General features: G+C 54.8%; 1 protein-coding gene across 2 annotated transcripts in view; it reads left to right on the top strand.

Moving 5' to 3' along the window:
* The window catches only part of Dnah17 (dynein axonemal heavy chain 17), a 111496-nt gene that overhangs the window by 37509 nt on the left and 55922 nt on the right, over nt 1-18065 (top strand). For both annotated transcript variants that reach the window (XM_021175676.3, XM_021175677.3), the window contains 18 exons: nt 941-1063; nt 1879-2226; nt 2317-2408; nt 2711-2837; nt 3281-3433; nt 5447-5572; nt 6101-6208; nt 7699-7830; nt 8467-8627; nt 9710-9866; nt 10611-10715; nt 13812-13969; nt 14344-14482; nt 14660-14887; nt 15160-15297; nt 15901-16033; nt 17097-17224; nt 17856-18004. In XM_021175676.3, the coding sequence (XP_021031335.1) occupies nt 941-1063; nt 1879-2226; nt 2317-2408; nt 2711-2837; nt 3281-3433; nt 5447-5572; nt 6101-6208; nt 7699-7830; nt 8467-8627; nt 9710-9866; nt 10611-10715; nt 13812-13969; nt 14344-14482; nt 14660-14887; nt 15160-15297; nt 15901-16033; nt 17097-17224; nt 17856-18004 (2705 nt within the window). The remainder of the gene's footprint in view (nt 1-940; nt 1064-1878; nt 2227-2316; nt 2409-2710; nt 2838-3280; nt 3434-5446; nt 5573-6100; nt 6209-7698; nt 7831-8466; nt 8628-9709; nt 9867-10610; nt 10716-13811; nt 13970-14343; nt 14483-14659; nt 14888-15159; nt 15298-15900; nt 16034-17096; nt 17225-17855; nt 18005-18065) is intronic.

Consider the following 18065-nt stretch of genomic DNA (forward strand, 5'->3'; position numbering starts at 1 on the left):
TGCTCTTCGAGACACACACACACACACACAAACACACACATACACACTCCCTTGGTGTTCTCAGAGCTTTGGAGGGGGTGATACAGATGTCTCACTTAGACTGTTTGACCATCAGTCCTTGTCAGCACATTGACCAGCCACAAGTCACCGTGCTATGCTAACCACTGCCAGCAGACGCTCTCCGGCTCAGGCAGAGAGTAGCACTCAACAGGTATTACCGTAAATATTTAGAAGGCAGCTTGATACTATGTCCATTTACCAAAACAAGAGAAGTTTCTTCCCTCTATGGCCCACGCCCTCCCAGCCAGGAACTGCTGCTGTAACAGGCATAGGTTTCCCCCTGGGGAGGTAGGCCTCAAATCCTGGCCAAACACAGTTGGTTACTTTGTAGCAATCACGCAACTGTTGCCCTAGCAGACACATCTGGTCTGGCAAGTTGGAATTTGCTAAGGATAGTCTTCACAGGCCCTGTGTGTTCTTTTCACACCAGGCCCCGGAAGTTCCAGCCCATCCAGTTGTGATTGTAACTGAGTATGCATATGGCATAGGAAGGCTGGAGACAATGAACTTGCCCCTCTGACCTCCTTTTGCATCCCAGCTCAACTCCTAGCACCCCCAAAACTCCAAGGATATTCCCCAGGCACCCATCCTGGCATGATGCACTGTACGAAAGGGTCGCAGCATTAGGAAGGCTGAGAACCAGGGCTCTAAGTGAATGTGTGTTCTGGTGGATACTTTTTACCAAACTCCAGAGGCTTCTGTGGTTACAGGTTTATAGAGAAAAGGGTGAGGCTTGGAGAAGGAATTGTCCTGAATCATGGAGTTCCTGGGTCACAAATCAAAGCTGGGCCCAGTGGCCAAGGCTGGGCTCAGAGGCCTGCATCCTGTCACAGCAGCACACCTGGACTCCAGTGAAAAGCCATGCCTGGTTTTTCCCTAGGTGAAATTTGAAATGTCAGAAGAGACCACCTTGGCAGATCTGCTACAGCTGAACCTCCACAAGTATGAGGACGAGGTCCGCAACATTGTAGACAAGGCTGTAAAGGAGTCCGGGATGGAGAAGGTAGGAGTCCAGGATGGAGAAGATAGGAGCCTGTTGCTGTCACGTGGTTCTTCTCCCCCAGAGGATCCTAGAGCTGGCTGATGGAATCGGTGGCTGTGAGGAGCTGACCTCAGACAGCCTCTGACTTGCTGGCTCGGGGGTTGGAGGGGTGGGGGTGAGGGGGTGTGCATCTAGTAGCCTTCCTTTGCCAGTTCAGGACAGAAAAATCATCTAATACCTGCAGAACTCAGTATCGCCAAATTACCCTGATCCTGGCTATTTTCTCCCCAGCACACAAGAGTAGGGCACCTTTTGCAGAGCCTAGCAGCTGTGTCTGCAGTGTGGCATAGGGACTCCTGTGTTCCCCCAGAGACCCATCTGTCTATCTGCCTACCTGTGGATAAGCCTTTAGGCTGCTTGCTACCTCTTGGCTCCTGAGCAGTGTGGGCGTGAGCACCCCAGCCTTGAGTCCCAGGAGCACTGAGCCCTCCCTGAGCCCACCACCCCAGATGCTCCCCACTTTCTTACTGCAGGGACAAAATAATTGAGGAAAAATTTAAAGATGACAGAAGGGGTTGTTCTGGCTTGCCTGAGGGGGACACAGTCCCCCACAGGGGAAGGCTTGTCAGCAGGAGTAGGAAGCTGCTGGTCACAGTGAATCCACAGTGAACGGGAAGTGGGGCAGTTCTATACACAGCCTCAAGTGATCCACTTCTTCCAGCTCCTAAACCTTCCCGAACTGCAGCACGAGGTAGCAGCCAAGTGCACAGGCACGGGAGCTGGTGGGGGAGCCGATCTTACACTCAGAACACTCCCTATGTCCGTTCCCCTGAAAGGTGCTGAAGACCCTGGACGTCACCTGGACTACCATGGAATTTGAGCACGAGTTACATCCACGGACAGGCACCATGATGCTCAAGTCTGACGAAGTGCTGGTGGAGACGCTGGAGGACAACCAGGTGCAGCTGCAGAACTTGATGATGTCCAAGTACCTGTCGCACTTCCTGAAGGAGGTGACCAGCTGGCAGCAGAAGCTGTCCACCGCAGACTCGGTCATCTCCATCTGGTTTGAGGTCCAAAGAACCTGGAGCCACCTAGAGAGCATCTTCATCGGCTCAGAAGACATCAGAGCCCAGCTACCAGAGGATTCTAAGCGCTTCGACGCCATCGACCAGGAATTCAAAGTGAGCTGGGACACTGGGTGTTCCCAGAAACGGCTGCTATGGGCAGCATAGACTTCAATCCTTCTGTCCTCCCTTCTCCCCCACCCCCAGGCTTTGATGGAGGATGCCGTGAAGACACCAAACGTGGTGGAAGCCACCAACAAACCGGGTCTCTATAACAAACTGGAGAAGCTGAAGATGAGGTGGGTCTCCTTCCCATATGTCCAGTTGAGGTGTTGATGGGACAGGTCATGTGCCACCTGCTGTGCAAAGGCACAGGTCACAGGCTAATAATATTCCATCCCTGAGGTGGATTAGGACACATACACACACACACACACACATAGTGTGATCAGAGCTGGAGGAGGACGGGGGCATCTGGAGATGAATAGGGTCTGTGGAGAAAAACTAGATGCTCTCAGTAAGCCAAGGGCATGGGCTGGCCAAGAGCCCTACAGAAAAGGACCCACCAGTCCCTTCACTACCTTCCCCTCTTTCCCCTCAGCTTGGCTGTGTGTGAAAAGGCGCTGGCTGAATATCTGGAGACCAAGAGGCTGGCGTTCCCACGCTTCTATTTTGTCTCCTCCGCCGATCTGCTTGATATTCTCTCCAACGGAAACGACCCGGTGGAGGTAGGCAGGAACGCAGTGGTGTAAACCCCTACACTTAGGAGCCCTGGCTGGAGGACAAGCTCACAATGCATACCATGGCTTTGGGCAAGTCACCTGACTCCACCCTGCTTGCCTCCTTCTATGGGATGGGTAAGAAGATGCGGAGGGGCGGGGGGGGTGTTCCGTGGATATCTGAAAGATACACTGACTGGTTCTCTGTGTGGCCTTCATGCCCTTTGCCCTGACACACACACCCTGGGATCTAGGAAGGCGTTTCCCCAGAGCTCCTAGGAAAGAGAGGTCAGTTCTCATCCACGCCTGTGGCTGCCTCCATTAACATCAGTCAAAGACAAGGAACAAATATTCCAAAGACAAAAGAGAAAGGATGGGGGTTGGGGGGGGGGTGGCTTAAAAGCACTCGAAGGAGCCCAGAGCTCCCAGCAACTCCAGGGTTCTTCCCCCAGGTGAGCCGCCACCTGTCCAAGCTCTTCGACAGCCTGTGTAAGCTCAAGTTCCGCCTTGACGCTAGTGGAAAGCCACTCAAGTTTGGGCTGGGGATGTACAGCAAGGAGGACGAGTTCGTGGACTTTGATAAGGAGTGTGACCTCTCCGGGCAGGTGAGCCTTGCAGGGGTGGGGCTGGCTGCACGCTGCCATGTGGTCATCCATCCGTCAAGGAGATGCTTGTGGGCCTCTTTTTATCTGATGTACCAGTGGAGGTCAGAGGACAACTTTCGGGAGTTGGTTCTCTCCTTCCACCGTGTGGGCCCCAGGGATTGAACTCATGTTTGCCAGGCTTGGCAGCAAGCACCTGGACCTGCTGAGCCATCTCACCGGCCCCAACTTTGTTATAGAATCTACAGCACACAGCCTTCCCGTAGTGTGTGGTGTGCATCTAATGGGCAAAGGAAGGAGGAAGAGGCAGGCTTGACGCATCTCTGAATTGTCACAGCTGGTGCAGAAGGGGGCTGTGCCACCTGAACAGGTTCCGAGCCCCTGTGCACAGGAAGTGGGCATGATGAATGAGTGGCTTCAGAGAAGCAATCTTGGGGCCCTGGTCCTCCTTCCAGCAAGCATGTCACCTACACTCGGGCTACCGGATCCTATCTAACGACAGCAAACTTCTCACTGGCTCTTCCCCCACCTCGCTGCCCGACCTCTGACCCAGCCACAGAGATGAACTGGCCATTAGCCTGAAGGAAAATGTGGCGGGGCAAACCAGAACCTCTCACTAGAGTCTGGGCACTAGGGAGGTCAGAGGGGCTGGATGGGGCTTAGCCTCCCATTGCCCCTCTCAGAGGGGCTCTGAGCAGCAGCAAGGTCCTTTCAGGGGAGTGACCACTAGAAAAGACAGCCTGCTCCCCAACCCAGGTGCAGCAGGGAGAGCTGGGCTCGGTCAGCTGTGGTGCTAGGGATGAGCCCAGCACCCCATGAGAGCGAGGTAGGCAGTCTCCCACCGAGATAGACTTCTCTGCATGGCTGCCTGCTCCCTTCTCCGACTTAGGGATAACTGTATACTCCACAAGCTTTTGCCAGGTGTCCCTGGCTTACTAAAGCAGCCTTTAGGTGGGGTCAGCTTTGGGGGCTTTTTAAAAACTTTATCCTAGCCGGACAATGGTGGTGCATGCCTTTAATCCCAGCACTCGGGAGGCAGAGGCAGGCAGATCTCTGAGTTCAAGGCCAGCCTGGTCTACAGAGTGAGTTCCAGGACAGCCAGGGCTATACAGAGAAACCCTGTCTCAGGGAGGAAAAAAAAAAAAACTTTATCCTAGTGTGTGTGTGTGTGTGTGTGTGTGTGTATGTGGGGGGGGGACACTCGCATGGAGGTTAGAGGACAATTTTGTGGACATGATTCTCTCCTTCCATCTTATGGGGATTCTGTGTATCGAACCTAAGTCATCAGTCTCACACCACAAATGCCTTTACCCACTGAGGCATCTCGTTGGCTCCGGTGAGTCGTCTGCTACTGCTCTGTGGGAAACATTAGCATCTCTGTCCCTGACGCTGGACGGAGCTTCCAAGTTCTTGGCATCTTGTTTAAAGAGTTGAAGCTCACACAAGTGATAAAAACAGCGAGTGGGCAGAGGAGAGACTATTTAGAGGCAAAGCGAAGGAATAGAGCAGACACACAGGGGCAGTGGGCACTAAAATAAGTGGCTCAGAGTTCTGGCTGGGTCCCAACACTGTTTCTGCGGATCCAGGTGGAGGAGGTTGGTAATCCCGGACTTGGAACATGTGCGTGCCCGATCGTGCAAACCCACGAGATGGCTCATAGGGGATTTTCCTGGAGAGTTGACTCGGGATCCATTCTGCCTCTCTCCCCATGTACCCAAAGCTGGTCCACACTGGGCTGGCTCACTGCTTCTGGATCTGGGGTGCTTGCTTGGTCCCCAGAAGGAAGCTACTGGGTAGCCATAGATCAGAGCGATGGTGGCTTTGTTTAGAGAGGGGTGTGGGTGAAGCTCAGCGCAGGTAGAGATCCCAGGTGGCCAGCTTCTTTGTTGGGAAAGGACTGGGCAGAGGTCAGGACAGGGAGGGTGGCTCCGCCTGCCCGCCAAGCTCACCTGCTTCAGGCGTACCAGTCACTGCGATGAGCTATGCCTGTGAGGTCAGTGTGAGGTCTTCCCCCAGGTGGAAGTGTGGCTGAATCGAGTGCTGGACCGAATGCGCGCCACGTTGCGCCACGAAATTCCAGAAGCCGTGGTGACTTACGAGGAGAAACCGAGGGAACAATGGATCTTTGACTACCCGGCCCAGGTCTGGAACGGATGCGGGACCACAGCAGTGTGGCTCTGGGCCCTGGCTCTGGGCTCTTGTCTGTTGGGAATGGGGTTAACTGTATAATGCAAGCTCATTTAAAAGAAATTTCCCTTTATTTTATGTGTATGGGTGTTTTGCCTGTGTGTATGTGTACCACGTGTGCAATGCCCACAGTGTCCAGGAACTGAAATTAAAGATGGTTGTGCGCATCCGGGGGAGGGGTGGGCAGTAAACCCAGGTGCTCTGGAAAAGCAGCCAGTGCTCTTAACCGCAGAGCTGTCTGTCCAGCCTCATGGCCTTGTCTTTTTTCCTGGGGGTGGGGATGAAAGTGGGGGTTCAAGACGGTTTCTCTGTGTAGCCCTGGCTTTCCCAGAACTTGTTCTGTAGACTAGGCTGGCCTCAAACTAAAAGAGATCTACCTGCCTCTGCCTCCCGAGTGCTGGGATTAAAGGTGTGTGCCACCACACCTGGCTATGACCTCATCTTACTGTCCGTAAAGAACAGTTTCTTCTGGGTGGTTTCCAGGTGGCGCTGACATGCACGCAGATCTGGTGGACGACCGAGGTGGGCCTGGCGTTCGCAAGGCTGGAGGAAGGCTACGAAAACGCCATCAAAGACTACAACAAAAAGCAGGTTTGGAGGCTCTGGGCCCCACACGGCCAGGCAGTAGCCAGAAGCCCCCTGTCTTGATGAGGGTGCCTATTGCTGAGATAAAAACCACCATGACCTAAACCAACTTGGAGGGGAAAGGGTTTATCACAGGCGCAGCTCACAACTGTAGTCCATCCTCCAGGAAGTCAGGGCAGGAACCTGGAGGCAGGAACTGAAGCAGAGGCCACCGAGGATCGGAGGATCATTGCTTACTGGCTTGCTCCTCAAGGCTTGCTCAGCCTGTTTTCTTATGCAGCCCAGCATCCTCAGCCCAGGCTAGGCCCCACCCACAGCAGACTGAGCCTTCTCCCATCAATCACTAATTAATTAAGGGAATGAATCACAGGCTTGCCCACAGGCTGATCTGGTGGGGGCATTTTCTCAGTTGAGGCTCTCTCTCTCTCTGAAACGACTGTAACTTGTGTCAAACTGACCTAGAAGTAGGCAGTTCAGGTCCCCCTCTCCAAGGTGAAGCTGTGTTCACTGTCCGTGTGGGTCATAAACTGTCCTGTAACAGTACAAGTGTCATCGTCACCAATACAGAACTCCTTCTACAGTGAACAACTTGCTGGGTTCAAGCCTCAGAACCCTTCTACAGTGTGTCCCCAGAAATCAGACGCCAAAACTGTATTCTTTTTTTTTTTTTACAATCCCCACCCCCCTCTGTCTCTTCTGTCTCTCTTTGTGTGTGTATACATGTGCATTTCGTGTGCATGAGATCAGAAGACAACCTGTGTGTGTGGGGGGGGGGGGGTCAATTCTTTGCTTCCCGTGAATGGAACTGGGGTTGTCCGGCTGGAGGGCAGGCACCTTCATCCGCTGAGTGCTTTCTTTCCCTTGAGACTCTTGGTTAAATCTTAGAAGATGAGTGTGTGAGTTTGTGAGTGTGTGTCCATGCGCATGAACCGTGGGTGGTTTCTCAGGAAACTTAATTTGAGGTCAGGGTCGGAAGCTTTCCCATTAGGCCAGGTTGGCCCCCGGGAGCCCTAGAGATCCTCCTGTGTCTGCCCCCCGAGGGGTGTTGGGATTACAAGCAAGATGCCTCCTTACTTACACGGGTCTTGGGGATCGAAGCCAGGTCCTTGTGCTTACAAAGACAGCACTCCACTGGCTGTGCCATCGATCGTGCGATTGTCTCCTGTAGCTTCAGAGCCTCCCTGCACGTGTGGCCTGATTACAGGCAGCTGTTTTTACTGAACGGACAGGCTCGCTCTTCTAAGGGCTCCATAGTGTCCCCACCTGGGAGGAGAGGAACTTTTCTGGAGGTTTTGTTTTGGTTTTTGGTTTTTGGTTTTTGGTTTTTGGTTTTTTTCCATTGTGGTAAACAAGGGCTGTGATCTTGCACATGCGCGCACACACACACACAAGCGCATGCACACGCGTCATTCTCTGTGGACCCCGACAGCCTGGGAGTCTGGCCCAGTGAGCTCCGCCCCAGCACAGGTGCCCCCCCCCCCACTCTCTCTCTGCAGATCAGCCAGCTGAATGCGCTCATCACTCTGCTCATTGGAAATCTCAGCGCTGGCGACAGGATGAAGATCATGACCATCTGCACCATCGATGTGCACGCCCGCGATGTGGTGGCCAAGATGATCACCGCTAAGGCAGGAGCACCCACCTGTGCCCCAGGCGCTGGGGAGGCAGGAGAACCCAGGGTGGTGGGAAGGGCTGGGAACCCAAACACTCAAGAACTCCAATGTTGACAACCTTCTCTTCCCAGGGTGGTGACTGAGGGTTAGGGCCGTCCTCTACACACACACACACAATCCGTGGGGGTCAGATGAGTGGACTGTCAGAAGTTTCCATTCTTGTGTGTGTGTTCTTATGTGCGCAGGCGCATGTGCACGTATGTGTGGATACATGTGGCGGCCTGAGGATGACCTTAAATGGGGCCCCTCAGGTGCCATCCACCTTCCTTTTTGGAGACAGGCTCTCACATTGGCCTGGAACTCAGGCCCAGCCCGCACCACCACACCCCACACTCCACAACCCCTCCTACCTCATCTTCACTTCCTCAGCCCTGGAATTGCAAGCACCTGCTGTCACTGGATGACTGGCACACCACATGGGTTCTGAGGATTGAACTCAGCAAGTTGTTTGCTGCCTGGGCCAGCCCCCAACCCTGGAAGCCCCTATCTGTAGCAGGCTGCGGCTAGGGGTATTGAAAGAGTCGTGTACCCGACGGAGGGGAGACCCCCCGGGACCGGCCTGGAACCAAGACCCTTGGGTTCCTGCTGCAGGTGGAGAGCTCGCAGGCCTTCACCTGGCAGTCGCAGCTTCGACACCGCTGGGACGAGGAAAAGAAGCACTGCTTCGCCAACATCTGTGACGCCCAGATCAAATACTCCTATGAGTACCTGGGCAACACGCCTCGGCTGGTCATCACCCCACTCACAGACAGGTGGGGACCACCTACAGCCCAATACCCTGCCCCCTCCCCACACAACCCCCCCCCCGGCTCTGCAGCTAGAAGAGCCCACGTTCATTTGGTGGGGAGGTCCTGTGTTGTAGACGTTTGTAATCCTGACCTGGAGTTTCTACCCTGCTTTTGACCATTTAGTTCCCGGATAAAAGACACACATGACCGACCTTTATATTTACAATAAGCCTTAAAACAGCACAAGAGCTGGGCAGATACCTACCCTCTATGCTGTTAGAATCTACTTTCCTATGGATAACCCTGAGTTATTACTATGTTATCTGGGCTGCTCTTAACTCCAATTGGTCAGCCCTCAGGGCCACCTTTTTTTATGGTTCGCCTAACCCATAGTGGCTTCCTCCTCCTCCTGTTCCTCCTCCTTCTCCTCCCTCCCCCTCCCTCCTCCTCCTATTCATCTCCTCTGACCCCAAACCTGGAAAACCTAAACCCCACCTATGTCTCTTCTACCCGCTATTGAATGTTGGCATCTTTATTTACCAATCAGAAATAACTTGGGGCCAGGTCACAGATCTACATGCAGACTTCATGTCTTGGGGGTCCCACTTAGCATTACAGCAGACAGCAAGACCAAGCCTCAACAGCCCTATTTTCCAATCCAGCCCAGTTGCCAGGCAGGAGCCCTGCTTTAGGCTAAGCTCTTGGTCCATCACTAGCTGTGTCCCCAGGAAGTGGCTTCACCTCCCTGAGGTCTGCAGAACAGGGAGAGAGCTACAGGAACCCTCATGAGTGTGCGGGGATTGGATCAATTACAAGATAATAAAACCACTCAGCTCAGAGGCTGCCCAAGACACCCTCAGCATGTGTCTGACGAGTCCCCAGAGTCTGGTCCCCAAACCCACAGGAGGGCCATGTCTTGCACCCACCCCTATCCCTCAGCACAGTGATCCACCCCCCACACACACACATGCACACATACACACAGCTCTGACTTTGGTCCCTCCGGGCCCGAGTGAGTACAGCGGCCCCACAGTAAGCCAAGCAGAGCACAGTGGGGTGTGGGTCATAGGGTCACAGTACCCCAGGTGAATCAAGGTCCTCTGCAGGTGCTACATCACGCTCACGCAGTCCCTCCACCTGATCATGGGCGGAGCCCCTGCAGGCCCCGCTGGCACGGGCAAGACGGAGACAACCAAGGACCTGGGCAGAGCCCTGGGCACCATGGTGTATGTCTTCAACTGCTCAGAGCAGATGGACTACAAGGTACGTGGCCAGGGCTGCGGGTCCCCACCCAAGAGCATGTGCACCCAGAGTACCCACTAGCACTCCCTTGTGGAGGTAGAGGTCCCGGCAGTTCCATGACTGTCCCCTATGAATAGAGACACACACACAGGTAGGAGTACCTGATTGGCGTTCAGTGTGGGGTTAGGGTGAAAGTAGTGGCCACCAGGTGAACTCCGAAGGGGACAAGGACAGGTCCATCAGCTGCAGGGTCACGTCTTCTCAGAGGACTAAACAGGAGGGGAGGGACTCGGACAGTAACAGTCCCAGCATAAAAGGGAGGAGTTGGGGTGCCCTCCCGTTGGACAAGCCCCACAGCCTAGTGGTCCCATCCTGAGGCTGAGGACAGTGGCCAAGACCCCTGCTGACTGAAGGTCATACCAGCATGTCCCCCTCAGGGGCCCTAGAAAAGTGAAGTCTATTGATCCTAGAAGGACTTCTGTGTGAGCTCCATGGGTGTGTTGCTGACCCTGCAGGGAACAAAATGGCATAGTCACATGGAAAGATCTTCCTGGAGCCCCAGCACACCTCAGAGGATCCCCTTCTCCATGTGCATAAAATGAGAAGACAGGGGTAGGGATTGGGGGATTTCTTAGCCTGATGTTCGCTTAGAAAAAACGCTGGGACCCTGCGGGTCAGGTATACAAGGGCGCTGTCTCCAGACACCTGCTTCCTGCAGGCCTCTGGGGGCCACTCCCTCTCTCTAATCTGACTTTCCCTTTGTAGTCCTGTGGAAACATCTACAAGGGCCTGGCACAGACAGGAGCCTGGGGTTGCTTTGACGAGTTTAACCGGATCTCGGTGGAGGTCTTGTCTGTGATTGCTGTACAGGTAGGGGCCCTTCTGCTCAGTCTCTGGGTCAGTGGGGGACCTGGAGTTGTGCCCAGTTTTCCTGGCATCTCTGTCACCAGAGACCCTCCTGTCTGACCACCCCAACAGCCAAGCCCTGGGCAGGGAGGTGACACAGTGAAGTCTCAGATGCCCTGCCCTGGCTCCCAGGGGCCCTTACACACAGCGGGGACAGTAAGGGTCAGATACAGGGAGGTATAACTGATTCAGCTTGGGGATGCTAACATACAAAGCTACTTTGGGTGTGGTAGCTCATGCCTATAACCCCTGCCACTTTGTGATATGAACCCAGGAGGACTGCCACAAGTTCAAGGCCAGACTGGTCTATAGAACAAACTCTAGGTTAGTCAGGACTATGGATTAAGACTTTGTTTCGTAAGACAGAGAAGGGAGAAGGGGAGAGAGAGAATATTTGATAACCCTTAGTTGGCTTTGAGATTGTACTGTTTGCCAGCAAACTAGACCAAAATGGTACAGAATGTCCAACGACCCTCCCTCTGCCACACACACACACACACACACACACACACGCACACACACACACACCAGCAGGCTGTATTTATAGTCTCGAGGAAAGGAAGTGCAGAATACAGACAGCTGGATTGATCACAGCTGCTCTGCCTTATCTGAACACGGTTTGAACAGTTGGCTGCCTGCAACCAGCTGGAACTCAGCTGTGGGCTTCAAGAACTAAGTTACAATATCTCCATGCATCAGTTGGCTTTCATTAGATAATCCATGTAAGGAGAAACCCTTCCCCAAGCTGGAGCTCTGTGCCGAGGTGGCCTCAGGCCAGTCAGGTGAACTTGACAGAAGAGAATGAAGCACTGTGGGCTTTGAAGAACACGGCAGTATCTCAGTATAAACGAACCAGACCAGAGCGGATGGGGAAGGAGTGGTTGTGTGTCCAGGGGATTCCCTAACCCGGCACAGAACAGCAATGGGGAATCCAAGGCAAAGGGGGTACAGGGTGGGGGCCATGTCAATACCCCAAGCTTTTAAACTCACCTGCAGGGCTCTGTGTTTCAAACAGGAGCCCCAGCAGTCCTGGTGCCCGACAGGCTGGATAGACAACGGGCTCTGAGGTCCTCCAAGGCTGGCCTCCAATCTCAGATCAGCTTGAGACCCCACCTGCAGAGTCCTAGGCCAAGGCCCGACTTTGGAGGTCCTCATGAACCCGGCCTAGCCACTTGCCCCAAACCCAGACAGTGAAAATAGGAATGATGGGTAACGGGGAAAGGAAGGTGGTTCCCAGGAAGATGAGGAACAGTGTTCTGGGGGGTGGGGGTGCGGGTCAGGGGAGTGTTAGCAAGAGTTCCAAGGCTACACAGGAAGGGTGCTGGGTACACACACCTAAGCACTAGTGCGCAGTGATGTCCCTAGCATAGAAGTGCCCACCAAAGAGAGTCTAAGAAAGGTTGAGGTGACCAGCTCTCAATCTGCTGTCCCTTACAGGCCTGTTCACCAAGAGCTAAGTCAGTACATTGTAGCGGAAGCAGCATTGTAGCAGAAACATCTGCTACTCTTGCTGGAATTTCAGTAGGAAAAACCAGTAGGGGTGGGGGTGGGGGTGGGGGCAGGGTTCCTGACCACCCAGGTGGAGAGGAGATGCAGGGGTGAAAGGACCCACAGCCTGGGGGAAACCTCACCTCTAGCGCTCTTATCAGCCCCCCTCCCACTCCCCAATCTGAGAAGGGCCAACTGAGTTTGCCAAGGTGATAGCCACGCCTCCACCCTATCTTCCCAGGGTCAGTCACACACCCCTGACTCTTTGACTCAGTATACACTCCCAAGTCATGGGACAAACCCTAGGATGTTCCATGGCACCTGTTTGATGATCTGAACATTTGTGGACACAAAAGAGCAGGGACCAAAATGCTTGGAAGGTCCTAGCAGCAGGAGATGCCCCCAAATTCCTGCCCTCTAGTCCTGCCCAGGTGTGAGCCCTGTGGGCTACAGACTGGGAGGGAAACCCAGCATGACCCAGAGTCACCTACCAAGTCCAGGCGAGCAAGCTGTGCGCTGGGGGAAATTTAAAAAAAAAAAAAAAAAAAAAATCCCATGACTGAGAGATTTCAGTCACGAGCCTGGAGCGCCCCCCAGTGGTGATCTTACAGTTTGCCGCTACCTTCCTTTGGTTCCTCTAAAATCCCAAGCAGAGACCAGATTCCACCATCCTGGTAAGCAGGAGGTGGCCCCAGAGACTCTTGGATGCAGAGTGGCCACTAACAGGACCCTTGTGGGTTCTTGTCAGAGAGTGGACAGAATTTAGCCAGGGTCACGGCCAGAGGACACTCCTGAGACAAAAGCCCAGCTGAGGCCGGCTGTATAACACCACAAACAACAAAATCACAGCGGTGGAGGGCAATGACAGAGTGAAGGCCACTGCTAATTCACAGCCACCACACACTGTAACTGGCACAGGGGCACGGGGGTGGGCCGACAACCCAGCCAATAAAATGCTTACCACACAAACCCACCGGCCTGAGCTCGGCTCCCAAAACCCAAATAAAAAGCCAGATGTGGGCACTGGAGAGATGGCTTTGGGGTTAAGGGCACCAGTTTCTTTCCGAGGACCTGGGTTTGCTTCCTGACACCCATGCCAGGTGACTCCTAGCTCCAGGGGATTCCGCAGCCTCTGTGGCCTCCTCAGGCAGCCAAACACATGGGCATACAGACGAAAGCACACACATAAATCTTTTCCTTAAAGAGGGAGAAAAGCCAGGTGCTGCCAGGCCTTTAATCCCAGAACTCAGAAGGCAGGGGCAGATGGGTCTCTGCGAACTCAAGGCCAGCCAGGGCTACATAGTGAAGACCTGTTTCAAAACACAAAGCCAGATGCCAGATGTGTAATTCCAGCACCATGGAGGGGGAGACAGAAGGACCCCTGGGGCTCTCTGACCAGCCAGTTGGTGAGTTCCGAATTCAACGAGAGACCCTGTCTCAAAAAAGTGTAGAGCAATAGAGGAAGACACTGTTGCTGTCCAGATTTTGCATATGTTCATACCCACACATATGTGCACACATTTGCACACACAAATGGTTACATTTTAATGTGTGTGTGTACCAACTGCCTAGGTAAAGTGTGTCCAAGATGCAATTCGGGCCAAGAAAAAGAAGTTTAACTTCCTGGGAGAGATAATAAGCCTTGTCCCCACTGTGGGCATCTTTATCACCATGAATCCTGGCTACGCCGGGCGCACGGAGCTGCCGGAGAACTTGAAGGCCCTATTCAGGTGACAGAGGAGGGACCCGGCAGTGTCCCAGGCTGAGGAGTTAGTGGAAGAGGCAGAAGACCCCAAGGCTAGCAGCTCCCAAGATGGAGTAGGGCTAACAGGACAGCAGGCAGGCCCTGGCTCCCCAAGTGGGGGCGGTCCACAGCCGAGACACTGGCTGTTCTACTTAAGGAGTCTCAGAGGAGTCGGAGCAGGCATGGGGCCTGGAGCTTCGTGAGCTGGGTGTGTGGATGGATGGGGGAGGCTGGAACCCGGTTTCATGTACCCTGAAGGTTGACTGGCAGGGACACATGGCCCAGAGGAAGAGGGGCAGCTGGCTGCTGAGGAGCCAGGGAGGTGAAAGCAGGAGAGACAGCTGCTCTGTCACTTCTCAGGCCCTGTGCCATGGTGGTCCCTGACTTCGAGTTGATCTGTGAGATCATGCTTGTGGCCGAGGGCTTCCTGGATGCTCGCCTCCTGGCCCGGAAGTTCATCACCCTCTACACCCTGTGCAAAGAGCTGCTCTCTAAGCAGGTGTGTTCTTCCAGCCCCTAGGGCTCTTGGCCCAACCTCGGCTGGGAGTGGGGGTGGGGGAATCCATGCTTATATCTCTGCCCCTCCCTAGCCCCAAGATGAACTCTGAGCCTGACAGTGCCAGATGACCACAGTCAGACAACAGCAAGTTCACATCCGAGTTCCCACTCCCCACAGGACCATTATGACTGGGGCCTTCGGGCCATCAAGTCTGTGCTGGTGGTAGCCGGCTCCTTGAAGAGGGGAGACCCAACCCGGGCAGAGGACCAGGTGCTCATGAGGGCCCTGAGAGACTTCAACATCCCCAAGATCGTGACCGATGACCTGCCCGTGTTCATGGGGCTGATCGGCGACCTCTTCCCGGCTCTGGACGTGCCCCGGAAGCGAGACCTGAATTTTGAGAAGGTAATTCTCTCCCTCCCTGATGTACACCTCCGTATCCATCCTGAGAAACTTGCCCTTGAGTGCTGCAAGAATCGGGGGGTGGGGGGAAAGAAAGTTGCTTCCTGCTCCCCAGCCAGCCCCAGGCTTCAGAACTGATGGCCACAGAGATCTGGAATTGGGGTTCCAGGGCCGTGTGAGTTCTGGGTGAGATTAGGGGCACAGCTTGGCAGCTCAGCCACAGGAAAGGTCGCCTTCCCGTGCCCTCTTAATCCTGCCACTACCGTGTCTCCCAGATCATCAAACAAAGCATCGTGGAGCTCAAGCTTCAGGCAGAAGACAGCTTTGTGCTGAAAGTCGTGCAGCTGGAAGAGCTGCTTCAAGTCCGACACTCGGTCTTTGTCATTGGGAACGCGGGCAGCGGCAAATCCCAGGCATGTCACCAGCACTCATCGGTACCCCCCCCACACACACACACACACATCACCTGCCTCCCGGAGGCCTGTCACTCACACACTCCTGTCCCCCAGCAAGGCCTGGGGCCATGGTGAACCCTGGGGAGTAGCAGCCAACATCACCAGTGCTAGCAATAGGAAGCCAACCAAGTGTCTGTCTGAATGCCCTCAGGCAGGATCCTTACCCTCTTATAAAACCCATTCCCTAAGACACAAGAACTAGGGGATAGAGAAACTGGGTGTGGTGGTGCACATCTTAATTCTGGTGCTCAGGAGGCAGAAGCAGGTGGATCTCTGTGAGTTCAAGGCCAGCCTGACCTACATAGAAAGTACTAGGTCAGCTGGGCTGCAGGACAGTGTCTAAGAAAATGGCAAGTCACAAGGGAAACTGTGTGTGGCGTCTTAAAAAGAAAAGAAATTTGTGCACACATGTACACACACACACACACACACACACACACACACACAAAATATCCTCAGGTGTCTCTCTGAGTGAAAAGCGTCCGGAGCTGCACAGAGGGCTGCCCCGTGCAGACCGTCCCCATACAGGACGTTGAGCCACTGGATGCTCCCCACCCACAGGTCCTCAAATCCCTCAACAAGACCTACCAGAACCTGAAGAGGAAGCCCGTGGCGGTGGACCTGGACCCGAAGGCTGTCACCTGTGACGAGCTGTTTGGCATTATCAACCCAGCGACCAGGGAGTGGAAAGACGGTTGGTGCGGTGCGGTGGGGTGTGGAGCGTTACCTGCAGTGGGGCTCTGAGACCCCGCCACGTCCCTGAGCAGGCTCCCTGAGACCTGTGCGGGTTCTGGCCAGGTCCTGATCACTGCAAAAGGGCTGATGGAGCCCGGTGCTGGTGCACTCGGAGCGCAGATCACCTATGCCACCAGGCAGGAAGGAAGAGGGAGCTGAGGCGAACCCAGCAGCCCAAGTAGAGGCCCCTCTCACCTCAAGAAGGGACCCCAAAGCTGAGCCCTGCTGCACTGACAGCCTCCTGCAGAGCACCCACAGGGAGTGAAGGGCAGGCCCCTGTCCACCTGTTCTGGGATAGAGGCTTCTTCCGGTTGAGACTCCATTGGGTTTGCCTCATGAGAAAACTGAGAACTGGGCCAGGGAAAGAGGGGGGGCTGGGGTGTCGCCCATGTGAGCACCTCCTGACTGGAAGCAAAGAGCAGGCCCCGCTCCCCCGCTCCCCGAGGGAGGTGGCACCCCGGCCCCTCTTTCTTTCTCTTTGTGCTTTTCCCATCCACCTTCTGTGTACACATTTCTACACGGGTATCGCATCGTGTCTCTCCCGTTGTGGGAGGACAAGCTCCAAGAGGGTGATGGGGCTTTGGTCATCTCTGGCTTTGTCCCCAAGCTTCCCCCCTCCCGCTTTTCCGTGCTGGGTACAGGGAGAAAACATGGGGTGTGTGCGTGTGAGCGAGTGAGCTGAGCGGAGTGTCAAGCATGGCCCTGTGACCCTCTCCACAGGAGGCTGCTGAACCTTGAAGAGCCTCTGAAAGGGCGGGGCGTTCAGTGGTGGGAAAGGGGTGGGGCTGAGGGGTCAGAAGGAGGCAAGAGCAGAGGCTAGCACAGGTACTGAGGAAGAGCAAGAAGCACCCCCACCCCACCCCTCGTCACTTTAAGGGCAGGACTTGCCACCTCTGAGAAACTGAGTTGGGCCTAAGGTCAGGCCCACCTAGGCATGACAGAGTGACAGCCACAGAGTGCCTGGCCTGTTATGTAGCCCCCTCAGATGGGGCCGTGAGCGTCACCAGCCTGCCTCCCTCCAGGCCTGTTCTCAACCATCATGCGGGACCTGGCCAACCTCACGCATGACGGTCCCAAGTGGATTGTCCTGGACGGGGACATAGATCCCATGTGGATTGAGTCCCTTAACACGGTCATGGACGACAACAAGGTATGAAACCCCTGGATTCACAGCCAAGCCCCTGCCACCACCACAGTATGAGAGAGCTTTACAGGTCATGGGCAGTGCACACACACAGTGGGGGGTGCAGGGTGGGCAAGGTGGCTGGGAGTCTGTCAAGAGCCCCACACAGAAAGTCGTGAACCGCAGACTGCACCCGCCACAATAGACGCTCTCCCGAACTTGCCCGTGGTTCTGCTTCTGCGTGGGCAAGAGTAAAGCTCGAGGCTCAGTCTCCAACTCACCCATGGGCAGCGTAGAAACTTGGCGAGGCACAAATGGCCTCCCTAGTATCCTAGAAGCAGCTTAAGAAGATGACTCTTCCCAGCACTGGGGAGGGTGGGCAAGGCAGGAAGATCATGAGTTCAAGGCCTGCTTGGGCTGCACAGCATGACCCTGTCTCGAAAACAGGGCTTCTCAGTTGGATGGAAAGAGACACAGAAGGATCTGATCCATAGAGGAGAGGGTTGTGGCTCTGGAGGGATGCCTGTGTTGGCTCCGCACACAGGGAGCTGGAGGCAAGGAGAGCATACAGGTTCATTGTGGTCACCTATGCCACTGGCTCAGTGGCTCCTCCTTTGGGGGCTGCCACTGACCAATGGGCTCGCTTTGTCCTCCCTAGGTCCTCACCCTGGCCAGCAACGAGCGAATTCCCTTGAATCGCACCATGAGGCTGGTGTTTGAGATCAGCCACCTGAGGACAGCCACCCCAGCCACCGTCTCTAGGGCTGGCATACTCTACATCAACCCTGCGGATCTAGGGTGGAACCCGTGAGTAGGGCTGGGGCTCTCTCATCCCAAACCGCAGCAGAGAAAGCAGTCAGTAGACTGT

This window comes from Mus caroli, unplaced genomic scaffold (assembly GCF_978045245.1).
Source record: "Mus caroli unplaced genomic scaffold, Mus_caroli_1 scaffold_13, whole genome shotgun sequence".
Classification (NCBI taxonomy): Eukaryota; Metazoa; Chordata; class Mammalia; order Rodentia; family Muridae; genus Mus; species Mus caroli.